This window comes from Zootoca vivipara, chromosome 5 (genome assembly GCF_963506605.1).
Source record: "Zootoca vivipara chromosome 5, rZooViv1.1, whole genome shotgun sequence".
Classification (NCBI taxonomy): domain Eukaryota; kingdom Metazoa; phylum Chordata; class Lepidosauria; order Squamata; family Lacertidae; genus Zootoca; species Zootoca vivipara.
The window spans coordinates 45,688,495-45,711,155 of record NC_083280.1 but is presented as its reverse complement, the minus strand read 5'-3'; the positions used below and the strand labels follow the sequence as shown (position 1 = coordinate 45,711,155).

General features: G+C 43.0%; 1 protein-coding gene across 6 annotated transcripts in view; it reads left to right on the top strand.

Moving 5' to 3' along the window:
• Nucleotides 1-22,661, top strand: part of SH3PXD2A (SH3 and PX domains 2A) — a 275,011-nt gene that overhangs the window by 130,918 nt on the left and 121,432 nt on the right. Inside the window, exon 1 of one of the 6 annotated variants that reach the window (XM_035133347.2) lies at nucleotides 4,187-6,818. The exons of 4 other annotated variants lie outside the window; for them this stretch is intronic. Coding sequence is in view for 1 of the 2 variants with exons in the window: in XM_035133342.2 (XP_034989233.1) it covers nucleotides 8,612-8,751 (140 nt within the window). In the remaining variant the exon portion in view is untranslated. One more of the 6 variants, XM_035133342.2, reaches the window with a different exon arrangement.

Here is a 22,661-nt window from a genome sequence, read left to right as displayed (position 1 = left end):
AACACACACACACACACACACACACACACACACACACACACAAACAAACAAACACATATAGTATTGTTTATAAAGACTGCAAGTGACCAGTGCCATCTCACGAGAAGCATTTCCCCTTTTGTCTGATGTGAGTTAGAGATGCCACTTCTGAGAAGGTGATTTCTGTGATACATAAACATACATAATCATCAGTGAAAGGAAGATTGGGCTGTATCTGACTCACACTCAGAGCAAACCCACTGAAATCAATGCACTTGTTAGTTATGAGTCATTTTAACCCCACTGGATCTGCTGCAGGTGTGACCTACATAACCCTATCCTTCAAAAAAGCTTTTAAAATTATTATTCATATGTAAAGCTACACAGTTTTAATTGATTCATACAATTCATGATTAATTGATAACATTTATTGAATAGAAAAGATGTCCCTATTTTTTACCTGAGTTTATCTGTTAAACTCCTCATATATTCTGTACATACTGTTTGTAAGAAAAGCACTCAGTGGGCCTGGTTCAGATGTAATATCAAACCATGATTGGTGCAATGTGTATGAGCTTTTAAGGACCCTTGAGCTCATGCTTTCTCTCTTCGCCCTACAGGCTGAAATTTCTTCCCTCCCTCCCTCGTTTGTGGCAAACCATTGTCTGCTATTTTGTACAAATCTGCAAAACTATCTGCAAAATTTAACCCCACAAACTAGGATTGCAAACCATGGTTTGATCCTAGTTTCCTTACTGGTTTGTAGGACAAGGAAAACCATGGTTTGCTGGTTCAGATGAAATTGCGAACAATGCCTGAAGCTAGGAGGGGATCCTGTCATGAAAGGAAGGGGAAGGGGGAAAGAGCCTGTAAGCCCGAGGTCTCATCCACACTTTGGCTTGACTGGCCTGTATTTTGATCATATTGTGTATTAATTCCTCTGGGTCCAAGAACTTCTCTTGTTGTTCCAAGGCTGTGCATTGGAAAAATCTGATCTTACCCACTCAATTGAAGTTTGGTTAACCAAAATCTCTCTTCAGATTTTCCACACATCTGAAAAGATCCAACTCAGTGGGTAAGATCGTATTTTTGCAAGGGACAGCCACATAACAATACAATCAAAATACGGGTGAAACAACACTGTGGATGAGCTCTGAGTGAGGCTCAAGTCTCCCTCATGTGGCACTAAGCTGTGGTTTGGCATTATGTTTCAAACATCCCAGTATCTCTAAATTATTTCTTCTTCAAATAAAATATCCAAACAAGGCCACATTCTTCTTAAAAAAAAGTTTTAATTTCTTTTAAGATAAGTAGGTAGCTTTTAGGTGCTTTAAAGAATACCGTATCCAAGAGATAAATGTCAAAAACTGCTTGGTAAAGTCACCACCACATCATCAGTCTCTCTGCCTGTCTGCACTGATGGTCTTTGATGCACTCTGGCCCCCAGAAACACAAACAGCAGATCAAATAACCTCATGTTTTGACTCAAAACGACAGGCAGCTTATCGAACTATCAGAGCTTCTGATTTAATTGAAATTTCACAGATAACCCTAGACCTGATTTTCAGAACGGGGCCTCAGCTACCAGAGGAAATGCCATTATGACTGTGATCATGTTAGAGAAAGGATTGTTCTACCTAGCAGAACACAAGATTGAGATAATGGCCATGGCAGTGAGTGAGGAAGGTGGCCTAAAAGCACGGGGCAAAGGAGGAAGCTAGGGAGAGGAAAGCATGAGGCAGCTGAGACAATGGGGTGAACAGGATGAGTGCTCAAGTTATCAAGGAGGGAAGGGAGAGACGAACATGACTAGGATTCTATTAAACATCTTGAACATCCCCAAAGCACTAAATAAATACTTCATGTTGTGACATAGGTCAGTTTGGTGTACCCATGTTGAATTCATGTGATCTATTAAGCATGGGCAGCTGTGGAAGAGCTGACTAAGAAAGTTTACTTTGCAGAGGTACCTCCTTGGAATGTGAAAACCAGGGTTCAAGCCATTCAGTTTGTGACTCTCATATCCTTGGAAGTGGCACTAAGTATTCTAGCCTAAGCCAATGAAGGGCAACTGCAAGAGTCAACTGTGGTATATATCCCATATTCAAGAGATTTCAACACCTTCCTCAGAAGGCAGGCATCAAAGCATTGTGGTGAACCTCAGGATATTTTATCTGTCCAATTGCATTTGCTTTTAATTAGAGGGTTCTCTTGTGGGTTCTCTGAAAAATTGTCTGGAAACCACTGGAAACTACTGTACTTGCTGGTAATCTGACCTCCCTATTACTTAAAAAAGATTGTAGGCTTAAAGTTAGAACCAAAAGCAATTGCTTTGTTGAATTATGATGGGGAATCAATTGATTTGGAGTAGAGAATGGCACATTGGAAAGCAGAATTTTAAGAACTTAACAGTTCTTAAAATACAGCATGGTTATATTGACAATATGGTCCATCTTTATTCAAGAACGTTAAGCGAAAAGTGAGAACCTTTCATCATGAGAATGCTCATTACCAATGTGTAAAGTTGGGGTCATTGTAAAATATGTTAATTAACTGTGTGTGTGTGAAGCTGCCCCAGTTTAAGTAACATTAAACTCTATGACATCCTAATTATATGCTCCAAAAACAACAATACACCAAATGAATAAACATCACAATATAAGTACAGTCAGAAAAAAATGCATGGTAAGTTTCTCACTTCCACTTTTAAGATTCTTCAACTACTTGCCATGGTGAGATCAAAAGAAGTGGAAGAGGGTGATTAATCTTCTTCAAATGATCCTGAGTTTGCAGTAGACCCTTAGATATGGGACCTGAATATGCACTTGTCTTGTTGGATAAGGCCTTTAATCGGTTAATCTTTTTCCACCACTGAGTGGTGGTGAATATATCACAGCACAGCTGAGCTCCATTCTTGCAAACTTCCTTTAGGCTGCCCAGAAGCATAAAAGAAAAGCTTCCATTGTTCTCTTATTCCATCTCAATACAGTACACAGATCAAGGCCCTGTTGTTCAGATAGTGATGAGGCTAAAGCCATTAAAATGCATGTCTTCACAGCAGGCTGTAAAAGGCTAGAAACGGATCATGAAATCTGGACATACAAGTGGCTCCATCGAAAGAGTTTTATTTCTCCCAGTCCTTAAAAAAAATTCTTCACTTTCATAGACTAGTGACTGGCCCTATTTGAAGGAATGGAATCACCTGAATTAAATTTGAGAGCCCCTTCTGAGAAAAGTTTGCGAGCATTTTAAGGAGCATCAGAAACTAGACAGATGAGTGATCCTTGAATTCATTGGGGAACTAGAACAAGTGGTGGAAAAAAAGTAGATCAAGGAGAATAGGAGATTAAAAGGTAGTTTTCAGACTTCAGGGAGGCAGCGCTTGCCTCTTCCAGATGGAAATATCAAAGAGGCCCTGATACTAAAGTGTGTGTTATGATGCTTGCAGCAGATGAGGAGCAGACATTCTGCAAGTTTGTGTGTTGGTGTTTCTAGATGTAGGGGGAAATAAATATTTTTCAAACTTCAGCTTTAATTTAATTAGATTAATTTCCCCAGTCTATTACACCTAAAAGTGTTTTTCCCCATTTCATTGATTGATTTGCCACTTTCATTACTCTTCCTGCAACCTGGGTACTGTAGTTTGTTGAGGGTGCTGGGAATTGTAGCTCTGTGAGGGGGAAACTACAGTTCCCGAGATTCTTTAAGGAAGTCATGTGCTTTAAATGTGTATTAACTGTACTTTAAATGCATGGTCTGTAACCCCACCAAAAGTGTCATTGAACATCACCAGGGCTTCAACTGTAAACTTTCTATGTGCATTTAGATGTACTTAGTACATAACCCGACCCAATTCTGTGTAACATTTGCATGCCAGCTGCAAACATGCCCAGGCCAGCACCACCTGGTGTGCTAATACTGTGCAGAGACCGGACATTGAATATGGCGAATATGTCTGGGTGCACATGCAAAGCTTACATGGGTAACTCTGCCAAGTTTATTAACACAAACCCACTTTTATTTATTTGGCTTGGGTATTAGTCTCCCTTCCAACAAGAGCTCAGGGCAACTGGCAACCTGTTGTGCACAAAAAACTGCCCAAAGTTGTGTGTAGTAAAATGTAATGCTAAAATCACCCTGCTTGCCTGTTTCTCTTTCCCATGACCTTAGCTGGGGGTTGGGCTTTTTTGGGGGTGGGGGGGTGGAACAGAGTTGTAATGCTGTGCTATATATGTTTAATGATGTCCATATGGATTTGTGGGCTCAGGAATTAAATACATAATGGCTCCCGATGACATAACATGGAAATACAACTCCTACAGTGCCAGTGTGTAGACATTAAAGGGTTATTAATAAAAATGAACACTTTAAATAGAAAAACAAGCTTACCGGCACAGACTTGGCTTCTAGCCCATCTCTGAGTGGCAGTGGGGAAAAGGAGGATTGAAAAATGTGCTCTTTACCTAGGCCAGTGTATGAAAATGAACATCTTTTGTACCATTTGGTGTTTAATTTTTCATAGGGGATGCCTGGGGCTTTTAAAGTTTTCAACCAGAGTACAAAAAGAAGGATGATAAAGGGGGTTGAGGAATGATACTCAGCCAAGCACTGAACATTTCAGTTGCATGTTACAGGGGAGCTTTTGACATTTCAATATTAAGCGTTCATGTTTGGTTTGGCAGAACTGTCCAGAAGGTTAGATCTTAACTTGTCAGAAAGCAAGATGCACTTTGTTTCTAGGTGAGCCAGGAAAATAACAGTGTGCACCATTTGAACATGACCTATAAGAAAGTTGCATCTGGTCTGCAAGAAAACTAGTGCTTTTGTATCTGTCAGCCAAACAAAACCAAATTAAAAAAAACCCAGCTGAAAATATAATATTTACCTTGATAATATAGGCTGACATAAACACCTTCAATCCAAGGTCAAGCTTGAAAGTTAAGGGGTGAAATCCAACATTAGTTCATACTCAGAGCACACGCCTTTAAATTAATGGACTTAAGTCCATTGCTTTCAATGGGTGTACTCAAGAGTATGGCTAATGTTGGCTTTCAATCTTTAACTTTCAATCTTGACTTTGGATTGAATCATAGAATTCTACATAGAGTTGGAAGAGACCACAAGGGCCATCCAGTCCAACCCCCTGCCAAGCAGGAAACACCACCAAAGCATTCTTGACATATGCCTGTCAAGCCTCTGCTTAAAGACCTCCGAAGAAGGAGACTCCATCACACTCCTTGGTAGCAAATTCCACTGCCGAACAGCTTTTCATTCCCATCAGGACTGAATTCTAGACTAACGTTCTGCCTTTTATGCAACAGAGCATTTGGTTGTATCTAGTGTTACTTATAAGTGGCATGATTAATATAGTTACAGGTAGAATGATTAATATAGGTATATTCATTGTAATGAATTTTATCTGAGTAGAATTTAGTTGGATGCAGGCAAAGGCGTATTACCTAAGTTGATTTAAGACAAGAACAAATGCTTGTACTCTTCTCCAACCTCTGCTTCTTTGTGTCTACTTTTGGGTCTGAGAGTGTGAGTTTCTGGCCATGTTGGAGTCATACTTTAGTGAGAGAAAATATATGAAGTACCCCATTGCACTGATGCATGTAACATTCTTCCTCATATTGGCATTGTGGATACAATGCCAACTAAACATGCCCCTTCTGCTTCATCCCCTTTCCTTAGCCATGCACAGCTTTGCAACACACATAACCAGCTATGCCTTTTCCTTTCCTTCACAGGTGCAGCATGCATCTGTAGAGCTGATCCAGTATCGAGTGGAGACTTAATGAGGTTGCAGAAGTGCAATCTCTCCACTCCCCACACTTCTCTACGTAGTATTTTCCAGGAAATAGGATAAGGCTGTAAAGTTGCTCTTTCATAGGTCCCCACATTTAGCCAGTGGTGAAGGCCAGCGCTGGCAGATAAAATGTTGAATAAGTCCATGCATCAGGGTGAAATGACTTGCCTCAGGCAGCACCTGTGTGGGGGCCAAAGGCAGGAATGGTGTGTTAATGGTGCAGCAAGGCTTTTAGAAAGTGTTGGCCTTGTTGTGAGCGGGGAAGCAGTTGGACTCCACTTCACCCAGCTATCACCAAGTATTGCTATGATTGTGGTATTTTCACTTTTAAATAAGTTATAGGCCCATGTTATATTCTGCTCTGTGGCAATGTGCACTTCTGCACAGGTGTGCACAGTCACTTTACTTGAATCCCGGTTTCTAGGACACAAGGTGTCATGGCTAGCTATCCCTGTCAAGCAAGTTTTGGGATACTACCCAGAATTTATATGTGCCCAGCAGAAAACCACCAACTGAAAAGGGTTGCCAGAAAATTTTCCAAGACATTCCTGGAACAGAATATGAGAAGTCATAGGTAAATTTAAAGAAAAGAGAAGAAACCTCTTGATTTTCTTTTTCTAGGTCGAAGCCATTCTTGGGAGTTGGGCTTTCAAAACTAAAGGCAGTTAGTTTCCTTTTTAAAATCACGCAGAACATATGGGAATTGGGTTGTTTCTGCCAACTTTTCCCCTCTCTAGAACCAAAATCTTCCCAGGGATTCTTCCTAATAGAATAAGGCTGGGGGTGGGGAGGGGAGAAAAAGCCTGATGTGACTCATACAGCTGCAGCAGAAACAACAGAAATAACACGCCTCTTTTCTTGAGAGCCATCGTCTTTCTAATAGTTTCAGTTCAACTGGGAACCATTAATGTTGTTGTTTCAAACAGCCATTCAAAGAGCACCGGCGGGCAGGGGATAGCAACAGGAGAGAGAGAGAGTTACCCCAGTTTTGGTCATAGAAATTAATTAGCAAAGACAAGAATGGCACATGGTGAGTTGTGATTGTTTATTCTCTGCATGGTGAAGCTTAAGAGGGTCTTCTTTCTTCTTTGGCAATCACTCGTAGCCAAGTAAGATTGTCTTCCATGAACACGGTCTTAACAGTGAATCTGTAAGTGACTGTGGAGGCCAATTCTGGATCCACACATCCTTCCACAGTGGGGACATACAGGTTTCTGGATGGGAGTTGATCACAGTGAGGGTTTGCCAAACACGTCTTCCTCTTAGCTCTTTTCTCCTTTTTGCCCTGAGTTTGTGCTTCTTTAGACACCTTTGGTAAAGGCTGTTCAGGTTCTCTTGATGCTTCTTTTCAAAAGCAACAGATAGAATTTTGAAGTGTACCACTTCCAGGGGGAGAGATCATATTCTTGAATACTCCTCCATGTAAAAAAAGAGGAAAGTACAGAAAACAACAGCTCCTTTAATGTAGTAAAGTGGAATACCGAAGTGTGAACTTTAGTACATAATTGGCCCATTCCTGTGCAACACCCTGCCTCTAGAGATTCAGTGAGCACCTTCTGTGCCAACTTCTGAACACTGGCTGGAAACTTCTGTATTCCTCCAGGCCTTTGCAGGCAATTAAGAGTATTAAGAGTACATCCTCCACAATGGTCTATTGATGTTTGTTTTTAATTTCTTTTTGCTTTTAACTTTTTACAAATTTATTGTTTGCTTTATGTTTTTATATTGTTGCAAACCGCTGTGATATATTTTTATGATACAGCGGTATATAAATAATTTTTTATAAGTAAGTACATAAATGGGACTCCTTGAGATTTATTTATTATTTGACCTGGGCAGGGCAAGTAAATACTCCAAATAAATAAATAAATACACAAATACATATACGGTAGTTAACATACACACCCTCTCTACTGCGCTCTGAGGAAGGGTGGCCAGGAGAGTGCTGCTGGTACCATTATTCTGTAGTGGCTAGAAGTTCTTTTTTTACTAGTAATTTGAAGTTTAAATTTGCTTCAGGCAGCACAGGCATGGAGCAGGTGTTCTGTAGAGCTTTGAAAGAGCTCGGGTGGTGGGCTAGCTGGCAAGGCAAGGAAGCATGGACCCACTGGGAACAAATATGCCACCCTGTCTACTGAGACAGTAGCTCTGAGAACTGGGTTTCCTTTGCAGGGCTGGTGTAACTTTTTTTCTCATAGCCACTACAATATGAGTATAATCTGTTCTCCGCCAGGAAAGACCAAAATAAAGGAGCCAGAAAGTTCCTTTAGTAGACTGTGGGTGTGTCGCTCTGGACTTGTCATGTTTGTGGAGTTTGTAAGATCTGCTTTCCTTTATGTCAACCATTGTTATGCCTCCATTCATTGGCGAAAACCAGTGAAAGTTGGGTGCAGACTAATTTCTTATAGAACAAATGAAGCTAATGCCTGAACATTTTCCTGCACAGCTGGTGAGGGGGGAGCAAATGCCCCCTTGCCCCCTCCTCCATGGATAGTGTGGGGTAGTCCTCTTCCCAGTGAGCAGCTTCCCATTGGTCTGGTAGGTCACGGGTGTTTTCCAAATTTTCTCTTTTCTACATGCATTTCTCTCCCTCTGTTTTAGGAATTCTCTGGCACTGCCCTTCCCCCCTCCTTATTTTCTGGCTGTGTGGTCTCACTCTTCGATCATCTATCACATATTAAAGCCCCTATGTCCCACTCCGCTCCTCAGCTGTTATCACTAGCTGCAGATGATGTCTTATGCAAATCTGTCCCTCATTCTGAGAAGTACCAGTGGGTGGGAGTAAGAGATATTGTATGCATGTAGGCTTTGTTCTCTGCGTGTATGTGCTGGGATGCACGGCCCACCTCCCATAACTCCGAGCAAACACAAATAGCAGCTTTGTGTGTTTTGCATAAGCTAAACAGCAGAACACTTTCCAGCTGCTCCTTAAACGAAGGACAACTTCATGCTTTAACCCTCATGTAAGTAAATCTGTTGTCGTGTTCAACTTCTGCTTTAGCATAGCTTTTAAGCATTGGCTTGTCTTAAACATGTATAAACACTTCTACATAGAGGGTCTGAGTGGGAAGTGAGGGGGCTGTCCTCTGTCATCACACTTAATTAGATTCAGGCACTCCTTTAGTCTGTTCTTGAGGCTTTCCTGTTGTACTTTTAAGTCACAATCTGTAGCAAATGTTCAGCTCCAGCTGCTTTAAACAAAGATCGTACTTAAAAATGGAAAGTGAAACGCTTTGTAGGTTACATTTCCAGCAAAATGTGAGCAGTTTTCAGGGTGAAAAACATTTACAAAAGTTTTAGCACTGCTTCAGTGATAGTTGACAGTGCAATCCTATGTATGTCTACTTAGAAAAAAAGACTGAGTTGAGTGTGGTTTACTCACAGGTAAGTGCACAGGATTGCAGCCTTGGGCTCCCATATGTCTTGAGATGTTAGTTCCAGTTGCCCTTGGTTTTGCCCTTTAAGACATTTAAATGTTATTGAAAGTTTGGCGTCCCCTTTCCCCCAGTATCACACTTGGTTATTGCCCTCTAGGGAAAGCAACAGTTCCTTCAAGGTAAGTAGTTTGGTAAATCCCTCCCTCTAGTTATGCTGTGGCAAATTAGTACTGGGCAGGGTGGGGACATGCTGGTAAAATGTTTAGTACAAGTGATTTAGCTGGTAAAATACGGTACTTGTATTTGTAAGATCTGCCCTTACCCTTTGCAACTTGTCCTTTTCAGAATAGGAATGACTGTGTATGATCAAACTGGAGTGCCTGGCTGTGACACAAATTCTAATTACAGTATGCATTTTCTAGTTCAAGGATCTCTAGATGTTGTTGAACTATGATTCCCATCATTATAGGAGTTGTAGTCCAGGAAAAGGGCAGGTGGAGGTTAGCCACCCCTGTTTTATCAATGTCTCTTCCCCTCTTCTAACACACTTAAGTTCAATCCACAATTAGGGTTTTCCCCACGCCTCAGCTTTTTTCTGGCTTGTGAGGCACATAATGCATTTCCAATCTGTTGTGATATCGCCACTTCTACCCCTTTATTCTGTAATGTTTCAGACTGCCTTTATGACAACCCATCTTTAATCTTAGGCAGGTAGGAGTGAATCTGTGGGCATGAAGTTTTATCCTCTATTTTACTCTACAACTCAAATGTTGATCATAACTAGGATGTGGGGGCTCACTGCTTTTCAGTGCACACCTTCAAAATCCCTTTCTCCCAAACCTTCAGTTTTTCTCGGGGGTGGCGGGGGGACAAAAACCAATTGTGATGGTGACTACATACACTCTGCAGTTATTTCTGGGGCTACAGATACTTCTTTCCCCTATGCAAATTAATTGAGCCCGATCCTTCCATTAACTTGCAGGGCTAAAAGAAAAGGCTACCTAGAAACTGGGTTGGGGAAATCTTATCTGCCAAGGATAACAGAACCCTTGGGGTGAGATTCTCCATCACCACCACCATTTATAGAGATCCACTATCTTCTTTCCTCCTATGCAAGCTAAGGGAGGGATCACTCCATTATCTTGCATCAACTATCTGCTCAGATGTGGAGGTGTGCTTGCAAGAAATGACCTTTCAAGCATCACCCACTCCCAATGTTGTGTGATAAAGACAGGCAATTCTGTATGTGTGACTTCTTATTGAACTGCACAATGGCATGTAGCACAGAATTTGTGTTAAAAGCAAGGGAGAAGCAGTGTTGCATTTCATAAATTTCCACAAGTTTTGAAATATAATTCTCATCCACTCCAACCTGCATAGGTAGAGCTAAGGAGCCAGTGGCACAAGGCCCTTGAATCACTCTGGATGAAGTCTTCAGAACAGGTATCAGTGCAGTGTAGTGCTGGACTAGGACTGAGGAGAATACAGGTCAAATTCCCATTCACCCCGTAGCCTAACTTGCCACAAAGGGTTGTTGTGAGGATAATATGGAGGTGAATGGCACCTTGAGCTCTTCACTGTTTGTAATAAGGATATAAATGTAGGAAGTTATATGGAAATGGCAATCAATTTCTGTCAGGTATAGGTAAGCTCAGCATAGAAAGTAGGGGCTCATCCAGACTTCCTTTTGTGCCTTATTTCTAGGCATAGCTCCACTCTTTAAAGCTCCATGTCTGAGTAAGCACCCCAGCTGTTTCCCCATGAAAACCCACTCTTTACCACTATGGTGGGTCATAAGAACTGCGTTCTGTGCGGGGAGGGGAGGGGAGGGGAGAGGAGAGAGGATGGGGCAAAGTTGCATGAGTCTGACTTGCTCCTTTCTCATCCAGTGAAGAAAAATGTTCGCATAAACAGGGTCATGTGATTATGGAACTGACAGTATCATGAATACTTGTAATTTAGAATAAAAAAATTCCTTCAGTAGCACCTTAAAGACCAACTAAGTTTATATTTTGGTATGAGCTTTCGTGTGCATGCACACTTCTTCAGATACAAGTGTGCATGCACACGAAAGCTCATACCAAAATAAAAACTTAGTTGGTCTTTAAGGTGCTACTGAAGGAATTTTTTTATTTTGCTTCGACTCAGACCAACACGGCTACCTACCTGTAACTTGTAATTTAGAGTATAACAAGAATGTCATTCACAGTTAACCGTATTATTCCAGTGTACAAGACGCCCCCATGTATAAGACTATTTGAGGGGGACTAAATTTAAAGAAAATGAGGGGAGATGGCCCAAAATTGTTCTGCTTTTTTTTAGAGGGAATTGCACGTGCACCATCACCCCAGCAGGGCCATTGCTGGGGTTTGGCAAGGTGGGCAGCCACTGCTCCCTAGAGCGTACGCCTCCCACAGCTGCATGGGGGGGGGAGTTGCGCACCCGCCATCCAGCTGGCTAGCAGCGCACAGCTCCCCCCCCCACGCCACTATCCGTGTATATGACAACCCCAGTTTTTTGACATGATTTTTGAGTCAAAAAACCTCATCTAATACACAGAAAAATACGGTAAGTTACCCAGTGGATTCAGTCTGAGTTCTATGATGAGGCATGGTTTGCAAAATATTTTTTATTTAATACTTGTTTAAAGTATTTTATATCCCATCCCATATCAAATCAGTCTTGGAGAGGAGTACAAATTTCATTTAAAACAGCGATCCCATTCATAAAGCAAGAAGGAAAAAAACATAAATAGCACCCATAATCATAAGAATGCTCTTTCACCTGGAGAATATGTGAATTGGCCCTGGGACAGTTCCCTTTCTGGGATTAGCATCTTTATGGTGTCAAGGATAACCAATTTTCCTAGGATCAGGGAGGGGTGAGGACAGTGGATTGTGGGAAAGGACAGCATGTTAGTGCAGGGAATATATACAGTATCCTACCAGAATATATGTCCTACCTACTTGAGACTTTCTTTGGTTTCTTGCAACTTCAGCAAATGCTACACATTTTCTAGTTTTCATATGAGACCGTGAGAGCTAGAGAGTTTTTAAATTAAAAGAATGGCAAGATTGTCAAGTAAAATCAAATTTATTTCAAATATAAATAGAATCATGTTGATTTAATTGTGAAGAAGAGTTGCATAAGAACAGCATATTATTGGCTTAGATTGCAGCAAGTTTAACAGAGCCAAACTTGCAAGAAACAGGAAAGATAATCGGATCAACCATATAGAAAATATGTAGACAAGTGAGAAGCAGGGTATCTCTTGCACATCCTTCTGTGGCAAGAAAGTCATGGAAGCATGATTCATAGTTTGAATGCCAAATATATTACCAGCTCTTGTCACAACACCCAAGGGATTTCCAGGCACTCTTGGGCCGGCTGACTTTGAAATCCTGCTAGATGAGAGAGAGAGAGAGAGAGAGAGAGAGAGAGAGAGAGAGAGAGAGAGAGAGAGAGAGAGAGAGAGGAGGAGGAAGTGAGTTGGAAATCTGTGGCATCCCTGCTCCTCCTTATGTGTCCACTAGTCCCATAGGTGACCCATATTTTTTCAGCGATGACTAGAAAGGTGGCTTTACCAATCACTTGTGCAGAAATTTTTGCTAGGAAGCACTGGTACCTATAGAGGCAGAAATATCAGTGGTGCCATCAGGGCAAAACTTTGGTACAGAAGTCTAGGGAGAATGTACAGAAGGGACACTCCAACCTACAATGCAAAGGATGACTTACCTCACATTTTGAAGTTAGAGAAGTAAATACACATTATATTCTAAAGAGAAGCTGTTTGTCAGACAATTAAGTCTAGAGTCTAAAATGACCTAACCATACCACTGCAGGTTATAGTGTCTCTCCATGCATTTGAGAGGCTTCACTTTGACTTGGCCAGTGCTCAGGTACCAATGATTCACCGAGAAGGTTTTCAGAACTCAGCTTGTCGGCTTTCCAGGCCTGTGAGCACATGCTCCTTCCCCTTGCCCAAGCATCCCAGACATCTTGGTGATGCTGTGGGGAAATGCTTTCTGAGGCATGTCAAGGGAGAGGCAAGTTTAGACCGGGTGTCTTGCTTGGTTCCTGGAGTGTTCATAAAATCCAGAGGCATTGATGAAGCTGTCGTAAAAAATCCAGAGGCATTGTGATGAAGCTGTCGTAGCAAAGCAGCAGCGACACGTCCTGTGGAAGACTTAACCACTTTTGAGTGTTCATAATAAGTTGTCACTGGAATGGTTTGGGGAGCGTTATTTCAGGAAGATGTGGGGCTTCTGTTTTGCTGTGGGTGGATTTTTTGCTGTAGCAGTGCATGTGGTGGGCCAGAGCTCACCTCCCAATACCAGAATCCCTGCTGCTTGCCTGGGCAAAGCAAATATTAGCAAGTTGAGGCCATGCTAATACACCAACAAGAATACTGGAACGGCAGCAGCAGTCCAGCAGATGCGCTCTCATGGCCTTGCTCTTGCCGTCACCCTGGCTCAGCCCTCTTTGCATAAACAACAGCGACGCCCGTGTCAGAAGTGTAGCTTAGCCCTACCACACATGTACTGCTGTTGCTTCCTTGTCCATGGTCACATCCACACCATACATTTAAAGCATTCTTCTACTGCTGTAAAAGTTATGGTTCTCCCGCCAAAGAATTCTGGGAACTGTAGTTTGTTAAGGGCACTGGCAATTGTAGCTCTGTGAGGGGTCTCTTAACACTCAGCACTCTTAACAAACTACAGTTCCTGGGATTCTCTGGGGGAAGCCATGGCAGTTTGAAGTGGTAGAAGAGTGCTTTCAATGTATGGTGTGGTTGTGACTCACTGCTTTGTGCTCCAGATAACCCTCTGCTGAGGAAAAAATTTGTCAATCCAGGAAACATGATTAGAAGGAGGCGAGACAAGTGTTAATCGGCAGCATCACAGATACCAATCACTGTTAAGCACTAGACTTATAACATCAGATGTACTCACCTTTCTGTGCCGATGAATATCAGAAAACTTGGCTGAAAGAAAAGGCAAAGCAGAATGTTTACCTCTTAGAAATTTCCTCCTAGGCCTCTCTGGCACTTGGTAGGTCTACCAATGGGTCCTATTCCAGATTACAGTTTATGGAGATAGTACTGCATCCTATTTCTCAGAACCAGAGTGCCTGTAAGTGATTATAATTAGTGCTTTTGAAAGCACAGTTCCTTGACTGTGCAAGAATAATAAGAGATGCAATTTGGGGAAATTCTAGTTGCAAAATCTGCCTTTCCTTGCACAATGCAGACTGTGCATCAGGGTCCTTCAGTGTGGTGATGACAGGAGAGAATGATGGTAAATGTGAGAATTTCATAGTACATGTGCCCAGGGAGGGGCAGAGGTTAGCAGTCATGGAAACAGATTAGGACAAGGGGCAGAATGAGGACCTCTGCTAACAACTGGAAGGCCTTCCACATATATGCTAACAATGTTCATGGCACATCACAGTGCAGAAGCGGAGTATTGCCCCAAGGATTTTCTCATCCAAAATTGGACACAGGGAAGCAATATGGAAAGGGGAGGCAGGGGACTCCTCCAGACATTGAGCATTCTCCGTGGATTGCTTTCACAAAGCTTTCATGGAAGTTATATATCTTTCCCCACCACCTGCTGTTCTTTATGGAGCATTTGTTCTGATTTACTTGCAGGATAGTTATATGACAACCAGCGCACATTCTGATATCATTGAGGGGTGTTTATACATATTAATCATTCTACCGTCCCACACTTTTCAGTGCATTTCCTCATCCGTTTCCTAACTGCAAAAGCCAGTTGTTGTGTTATATATACCTGTATCTATATCTATATATAGAGAGAGATTTGTTGCACTAGGGCAACAGAGCAATGTAATCCACTTGAATAGTGCAAACCTAAATTTACAGGATGCACTGGAATCCCTCCTGCAAAATACAGTCTGGAGGCATCCGTGGATAAACAAGAAAAGAATGTACGATTACTTCAGTAGCATGTGGCTTCCTTACAGTAGGACAGCATGGGGGTTGTGCTAAAGGTTTCATGCAAAGCGTAAGGTTTTGAGGAAGGATTTTAAGAAACGAAAGGGGGGAGGTGGAATCCTTCTTTTAGGTAACCTTTACTGCCTGCTGCCCATCTCATATCACAGCCAGGAAGATGTGAGTGGTGAAATGAAATTAACCTTGGTTGGCTTTTGGGGTGAGAGCTGCAAGCATCCATTTTCCATCTAGCTGCACTATTCAATACTACAGAGGCCACTTACATATTGCCAAGAGAGAGAAAGAGAGGGAGGGAGGGAGGAAAAGGGCACAGATCTGTATAAAATATGCACATGCTGATTTATATGTACAGACACAAAATGTAATTACAAATAGAAATAGAGCACACCTCACCAGACTGCGGAACACTGTGACCAGCTGCTGTCCAGCAGCTAAATGTTCTCAGGCAAGTTCAAGGCTTCCACTCTCCTTTCTTATGGTTATTTATATTTAAACCAGAGCAGCATTTCACATAGAGGATGCCTTCAAACAGAATAGTAAAATTGGGTACATGACCACTCTAACATGCACATCTCTGCCTTGTTGTGGTATGATGTAATTTGAAATCAACACAGATTGTCTAAAAGGTTTGGCTGGCATTGATTGGGAGGGGGCAGTGAAAGAACCCCTAATTAACCCTGCTTGTCTGTCAGAAGTCTTGGAAGACTAGTTTGTACATTGGGTTCTTATAGGTTTCTATCTCCACCATGAGGTCAAATGATGCATTACATGGTTTACCTTCTGCTTTTCATTTTAACCGTGAAGTCATGGATAGCAGCAACTGGTCTAGAGGTGCGCTTTTAATCTGAGCATGGGGGGTGCGGGGTGGAGGAAACTGTGCAGAATTTGCAGCTTTGCTCCTACTGTTTGTCATTTGTGAGCAGCCCTTTAAAAAATCTGCATCACAGAGAGGCAGACAGAAGATAATCAAGGGAAGCTGTGTTGGGTTCATAAAGGGGGTGGGCAGATCATCTACAGTTCAGCGAAGAATTTTATTTGCGCCAAGCAAAATTTTGAGCATTTAAAAAATATATATATTTTTATTCATTTTAGTATTTGGTACACAATAATAAAACAAAGAGAAAATGTGATTCGTAAGTTTGTATTGGGAGCAGAGGGAAAGAACAGATAGAAATAATACACTGTGATAGAAAATTAGTTTATTGTAAATAAATTATAAGGAGCTATATCCTCTGCTACTTTTTCATTCTATAATTGTGTAAACATGGGCCATCTTTAGATACATTTTTAAAAACCAATTTAGTCCTTTGTTTGCTTTATCTGCAAGCTATTGTTTTTTGCAGCCATTCCATAACTGTTGGGGGATTTTTGCACTTCCAAAATTGGGCATACAACATTTTGCTGTTATCAGTAGAGTTTGTATTACTTGAAGATCAACATTTATATCCTCAGATTGGGGCATTCCAATAAGTATTGTTTTAGGGTTGTGAGAAAGTTTTTCGGTTCCCCAGAATATTCCATCAGTCTGGATGCTAAGCAAAATGGGTTTGTGGTGGGGGTTGGGGGAGAAAAAGGGTAAATGGTTGTAGCCCAAATGTCACAGTTGTAATATTGAAATATAGGAGGAAATAACAGACTTGCATGCAGGATTGCAACTTTAATCAAACCAGGCTCAACTAGAATCTGTACAGGTGGCAGGTTGCACCTGCTGAGTCAAAACACACACAGTGGCTCAGCCATTCCACTTCCCACTTTTAAAATATAAAATCCAGCCATTACCTGGATCTGTCCCTGTCTTTAAGTGAAGCACAAACATTCCTTGTTAGATTGAGAACTCAATTAAAGAGAAGCATGACAGTTTTTTTTATTGGCAAAGTGGAGATTGATTTTAAGGTGTGTACAAGGATAAAAGAAAAGTCAGTAGAAATCAAATTGAGTAGCATACTTATTTGTCAAATGGAAGTACAGTGGTACCTCTAGTTAAGAACTTAATTTGTTCCGGAGGTCCATTCTTAACCTGAAACTGTTCTTAACCTGAAGCACCACTTTAGCTAATGGGGCCTCCTGCTGCCGCCAGAGCACGATTTCTGTTCTCATCCTGAAGCAAAGTTCTTAACCTGAGGTACTATTTCTGGGTTAGTGGAGTTTGTAACTTGAAGCGTTTGTAACTCGAGGTAACACAGTATATCAGAATATTAAGGATGGGCAGACTTTACCTCATTCTGTCCTGTGGGTTAGCTCTGCTCCCATGCCTCTGCTCTGCCCTTCTTCAACTTGGAGAATTGCTAAATTTAGTTTCAGAACTGGTCCAAGCACAGTTTGGCTCAGCTTTTAGGATCCTTCTGTTCATATGCTTGTTGTTGTTGTTGTTGTTGCTGCTGCGTATTATTAAGGTGTGCAAATACTCATGGGCATTGAGGAAACACAGCCCGCACCCACAAATATCACAATGCCGTTGTGTGCAGCATCACATCAAGATGATTTTTTTGCACCCTGTTTCATTAACATACATAACCACTAGTGCACACTGGCAACCTGGATGCTGGGGGGCCCAGGGGCAGGGAAAGACTCAAAGAAACGGAAGAGGCTTATGGCTAGGGCAAATGGCTTCAATGCAAGTCTACAAATAAAAAACGGAAGGATAGGCAACATAGGAAAGTGGTTAGAGGGATTGAAAACAAAGACCGATTGGATGGAGTGTGGTTTTTATTTTTCTTCTTTATTAATAAAAATTAGAACTCCCTGGGCTCCCCACAACTCAAGCCTTGTTCTAGAGAGGAATGAATGTGTCCATTCCATACAACAGAGCTAAGGGTCCTTTTCTTTTCCTGAGCAGGGTTCTTATATACATGGTCTGGCTCTGAAGCACAGTTCTTGTGTGTATCCGATCATCAGCCATGTACAGTATGTACTTTTGAGAAGTTTTTTTTTTTTGCTGTATTGTTAAACAATTACTGTGTTTCTCATATTTTAAGGCATCCCCCCAAAATAAGCCATGACAGGATTTCAAAGGGTTGGTGAAAAATAAGACATACCCCGAAAATAAGCACTATCGCAAAGCCCCGACCGAGCGAGAGGCGAAGCCGCGGGACCCAGCAGGAGCCTCGGTGTCCCCTGTGCGAAGCCCTGGGACCCGGCAAGAGCCTTAGAGCGCGTGCGCTAACCCCCGGGACCCGGCTGGGCCGCGGGAGGTAGCGCGAGTGGCGGGAGGCCGGCGAGGTAGCGCAAGATTGGGCCCTCGCCGGCTCCGCTACCACCGCAGCTGCGAGCCCTGAATTGCGGCGCAGCGGGGACTTTTCGCCGTTTGCCTTCCCCTTGGTTCGAGGAAGGCAAACCGCGAAAAGCCCCGCCGCGCCACAATTCGGCTCCTTCCCGCAGGCGCTTCGTCTCGGGCAAGCAGGCAGGGAGACGGCAACAGCCGGAGAAGCTGCGGGCTGTTGCCGTCTCCCTGCCTGCTTCCCCGAGCCGTAGCGCATCGGGGGACAGAGCCGAAGATCGGCGGGCGCTCCTTGCTGGGCTTGACAAGCCCGGGAAACAGCGCCCGCTGAACTTCGGACCTGTGCTGTGTGACAGGCGGGGTGGGGGGGAAGCGGAGATCGTTCTCCGCTCTCCCCCCACCCCCGCCTGTCACCGAAGATCGCGGGCGCTGTTTGCTGGGCTTGACAAGCCCGGCAAACAGCGCCCGCCGATCTTCGGCCCTGTGCTGTGTGACCGGCGGGGTGGGGGGGAAGCGGAGATCGTTCTCCGCTCTCCCCCCACCCCCGCCTGTCACCAAAGATCGGCGGGCGCTCCTTGCTGGGCTTGACAAGCCCGGGAAACAGCGCCCGCCGATCTTCGGCCCTGTGCTGTGTGACGGGCGGGGTGGGGGGGAAAGCGGAGATCGTTCTCCGCTCTCCCCCCACCCCCGCCTGTCACCAAAGATCGGCGGGCGCTCCTTGCTGGGCTTGACAAGCCCGGCAAACAGCGCCCGCATGCACTTTATTAAAAAATAAGACATCCCTTGAAAATAAGCCATGTTGTGTTTTTTTGAGGAAAAAATTAATATAAGACATGTCTTATAATATGAGAAACACGGTATTGAAGGGGGAAAGGAAGGCTAGCAGATTGCTAAGGTATCAGTGGCATACCACGAAAAAGACAAGTTAATTTGGAGCCCCCAAATCTGAGGTGAACGTAATATAGGGAGAACTTTATAAGCTTCCTTTATTTTGGTCCACGGGAAAATAATTACAGGGATATAGCTGGAGTGGAAAGTCTGCTAACTCAGCCTCCTTTCCTGCTTAAAATCTTCTAGCTGTCCCTAATGCAGTGATGGCGAACCTATGACACGCGTGTCAGATGTGACACGCAGAGCCCTCACTGCTGGCACGCGCCCCACCAGCCCATTCGCACTGTTGTTGTTGTCCCCCCCCATTTGTTCTCCCACTCCTCCTACAGCTTGTCTCTGCTAGAGCTTGTCTCCACTACAGCTTGTCTCTGCTGTTAAAACCCGGATCCTTTTTTGTTGTTCTTGTTGCTGGTAGCCAGAGATTGGTTTTTAACCCTTTCTGTGCTTTTTTTCTGGCGCTTTGGCAGACTATGATTGGGTGTAACAGCATTCGTTTTTTAAACCATTCTGTGCTGGTTTTTTGGCGCTTTGGCAGACTATGTCGGTGCTGTGTGTTAGTTCCAGCGAAGGTATTATTCGTCATTTATTTCTGTTCTCTATCCCCCCCCCAAAAAAGCAAAGCAACTTTTGCACCCCCCAAAAAACCTCCAAAACTTTGGTTAGCAGCTCCCCCCAAAAAGTTCAACAACTCTGGGCACTTTGTGATAAATAAGGGGTTTTTTATTTTGTTTTGTTAAATAATTAGTTTTGGGTTTATTAAATACAGTTATATATTACAATTATACATTTTTGTTATTTAAACTATAAATATCGTGAAATCATTGTTTTTTTCTCGAAGTGACACACCACCCGAGTTATGCTCAGTTTTTTGGTGAATTTTGACACGCCAAGCTCAAAAGGTTGCCCATCACTGCCCTAATGGAAAGACCCCACAACTTTCCCTGAGTAATCCAATCTGCTGTTCAATTATCCTTGCATTTGGGAGGTTTTCCATTATATTGAACTTACTTCTGCTGCATTTCAACCTCAACCCATTATTCCTCTTCCTTGTTATCCTCCTCAAGCTGTTATCCTTTAAGCAGTTATTCAAACATGAAAATAGCTATCAACCTTTGTCCTTTTTCTCCCAACTTAAACATGTAGAATTCCTTATATACCATACATTCCATTTTTCATTGTTCCCTTTTTAAGGCTTAAAATCAGTGATATAAAGGCCAGTTTGCATGATCAGATTGACCCACTCACTCTACTTTTTCAACACAACAATCACATCAACTATATCAGCTTTCCTCAATCTGCCTTTCAGATGTTTTGGGCTCTAATTCCAGTGATCAGAGATAACAAGAGTTGGAGTCCAGTGACATCTAGGGGGCACCAGATTCAAAAAGGTTGAACTATACCTGTAGTCTTCAATCTTTTCAGATCCAGGACCCACTTTGCACCCAAACATACATTTGGAGATCCCTTTCTGAATCATTTACCATATATTTTCATAGTGGTGGTGCTTATGTTATGACTCACTAGTGGGTTCGGACCCACCGGTTGAAGACTATTATTCAAGCCACTTTCAGCATCCCTGGGATGTGTGTATGTGTGTGATGAGAGTTCTACAAGTCAGTGCTATTCAGGTGTGCCCCAAAGGACTTCAGGCATAAGGATTGGTGAGTTTCTGCCTGCTGCACTGCATTCGTGATCAAATAAGGTATAGGCAGTTAGGAGGGCCACCAGGCTTAAAAAAACAAACCATTCGTTTCAATTGAGAAAATTATCAGTAATTCAACCAAAATTCGGAGTGGAAGACCCATAATGGTTTACTCAAAGGCTCTCATTTCCAGAGCTCATTATAAGTGCATAACTCTTATGTGGTTCAGAGATCTGCTGCAACCCCTGTTGCATCTGCAACTCAAAATGTCTGCATCAGACCCTGAAAATCTGGCAAACACAAATCTTTCCTCAAAATATTAGCAGATGCTTCTAAATATGTTTCCCACCTGTCATCTTATTAGGTGTTACAGCCCCACCTTTCCCCATTTATCTTACAATTGCAACCATCTCTGTTAAATACCTTCACATTCAAAAGGTAACCGAGAGCTGTCTTGTGAGCCAAGTGTTGCCAGATGTGAGAGAGTTCAGTCAGAGAACCTGAAAGATAGATAAGGAATCCTGGACTGGTGTTTCTTCAGGCTCTAGTGGCCCAGTGCATATGTTTGACATGGGGTTCAAAGCTAGCCCACCTTATGCATATGGAATGCCTGCCTGAAATGTTTTTCCCCAGCTCTTGAATAGAAGAACCACCTGATCCTCAAAAGGCCCAGTGTTAGGACTTGAGCCTGAAGCAGAGTGTGAACCTTGAGAATGTCTGGCGGGATTCCACCTGTGCATCATCACCAACCTCTGGTCAAAGAGGCAATTCCCATTAGCCCAAAGCAGCATGGCCAATGGTCAGGGATAATGGGATTTGTAATCCAGCAACAAACATTTAAAAGGCCACAGGTTCGTCATTCCTTCTGTAGGATGACCACCAAAACCTGCAATAAGCTTATTGAATATCACTAAGAAGGAACTCTCCCAATGATAGTACCTAACTCCATATGAGATGTTGCCAGGCAGGCCTGTTCTCTTTTCTGAGTATCATGATGATTTGACTTGCTGGTCTTCCCTCATGCAGCCCTACCTCCACCACAAGTACTAATGTCCAGTATTGTTTGCTTTGTGGTCTCTTGGACACTGATCCACAGACTACACTGGAGCCAGATCTGGCATCTCATGCAATAAGACTGTACTAGTCACCTGCTAGTCGGGCAAAGGAGCAGTCATGGAGATTAATAGGTATATGTTATGAGCACTGCAGATTCCTCCTCTTAGAGGCAGGTGAGCCCTAACGTTTGGAGAGAGAACTCCTTCCACTCCTCTCTAGGCAGAGAGAGGGAGAAGGAGGAAGCAGCCCAGCCACAATTCCTGCATCGGATAGAGACACCGCGGTTAAAGGGAGGTGCCGAGGCTGGGAGTGGGACTGTTCTGCCATCAGATGGGAAAGATAGAGCAGTCAGCCAGCCCCCAGAGGGCTTGCAGTTATACTGCCCCCCTGGAGTTTTGAAGGCTGTGCTTCACAATACATTGCCATCTCAATAATTTTTGAAATGGTTCTTACAATGTGGTCTACAAACTGGTGTTAGACCAGTTGTATCAATGCATCTCACAGCCCTAGCCTGAAACAGGGAGGCCTGTTCTACCAGTGTTTGCTCCCCGTGTTATTTAGAACCCTGCTCAAACACATGGAATAGAGTAGGCTCCCTGCTTCAGAACCTCTGCCCCAATGTGTGGAAATTGACAGGGATGTGATGAAACGGAAAGGGCCACTGAGCCCTGCCCCATCTAACCGTGCAAATAAGAATGCCTAGATTACCCATAGAC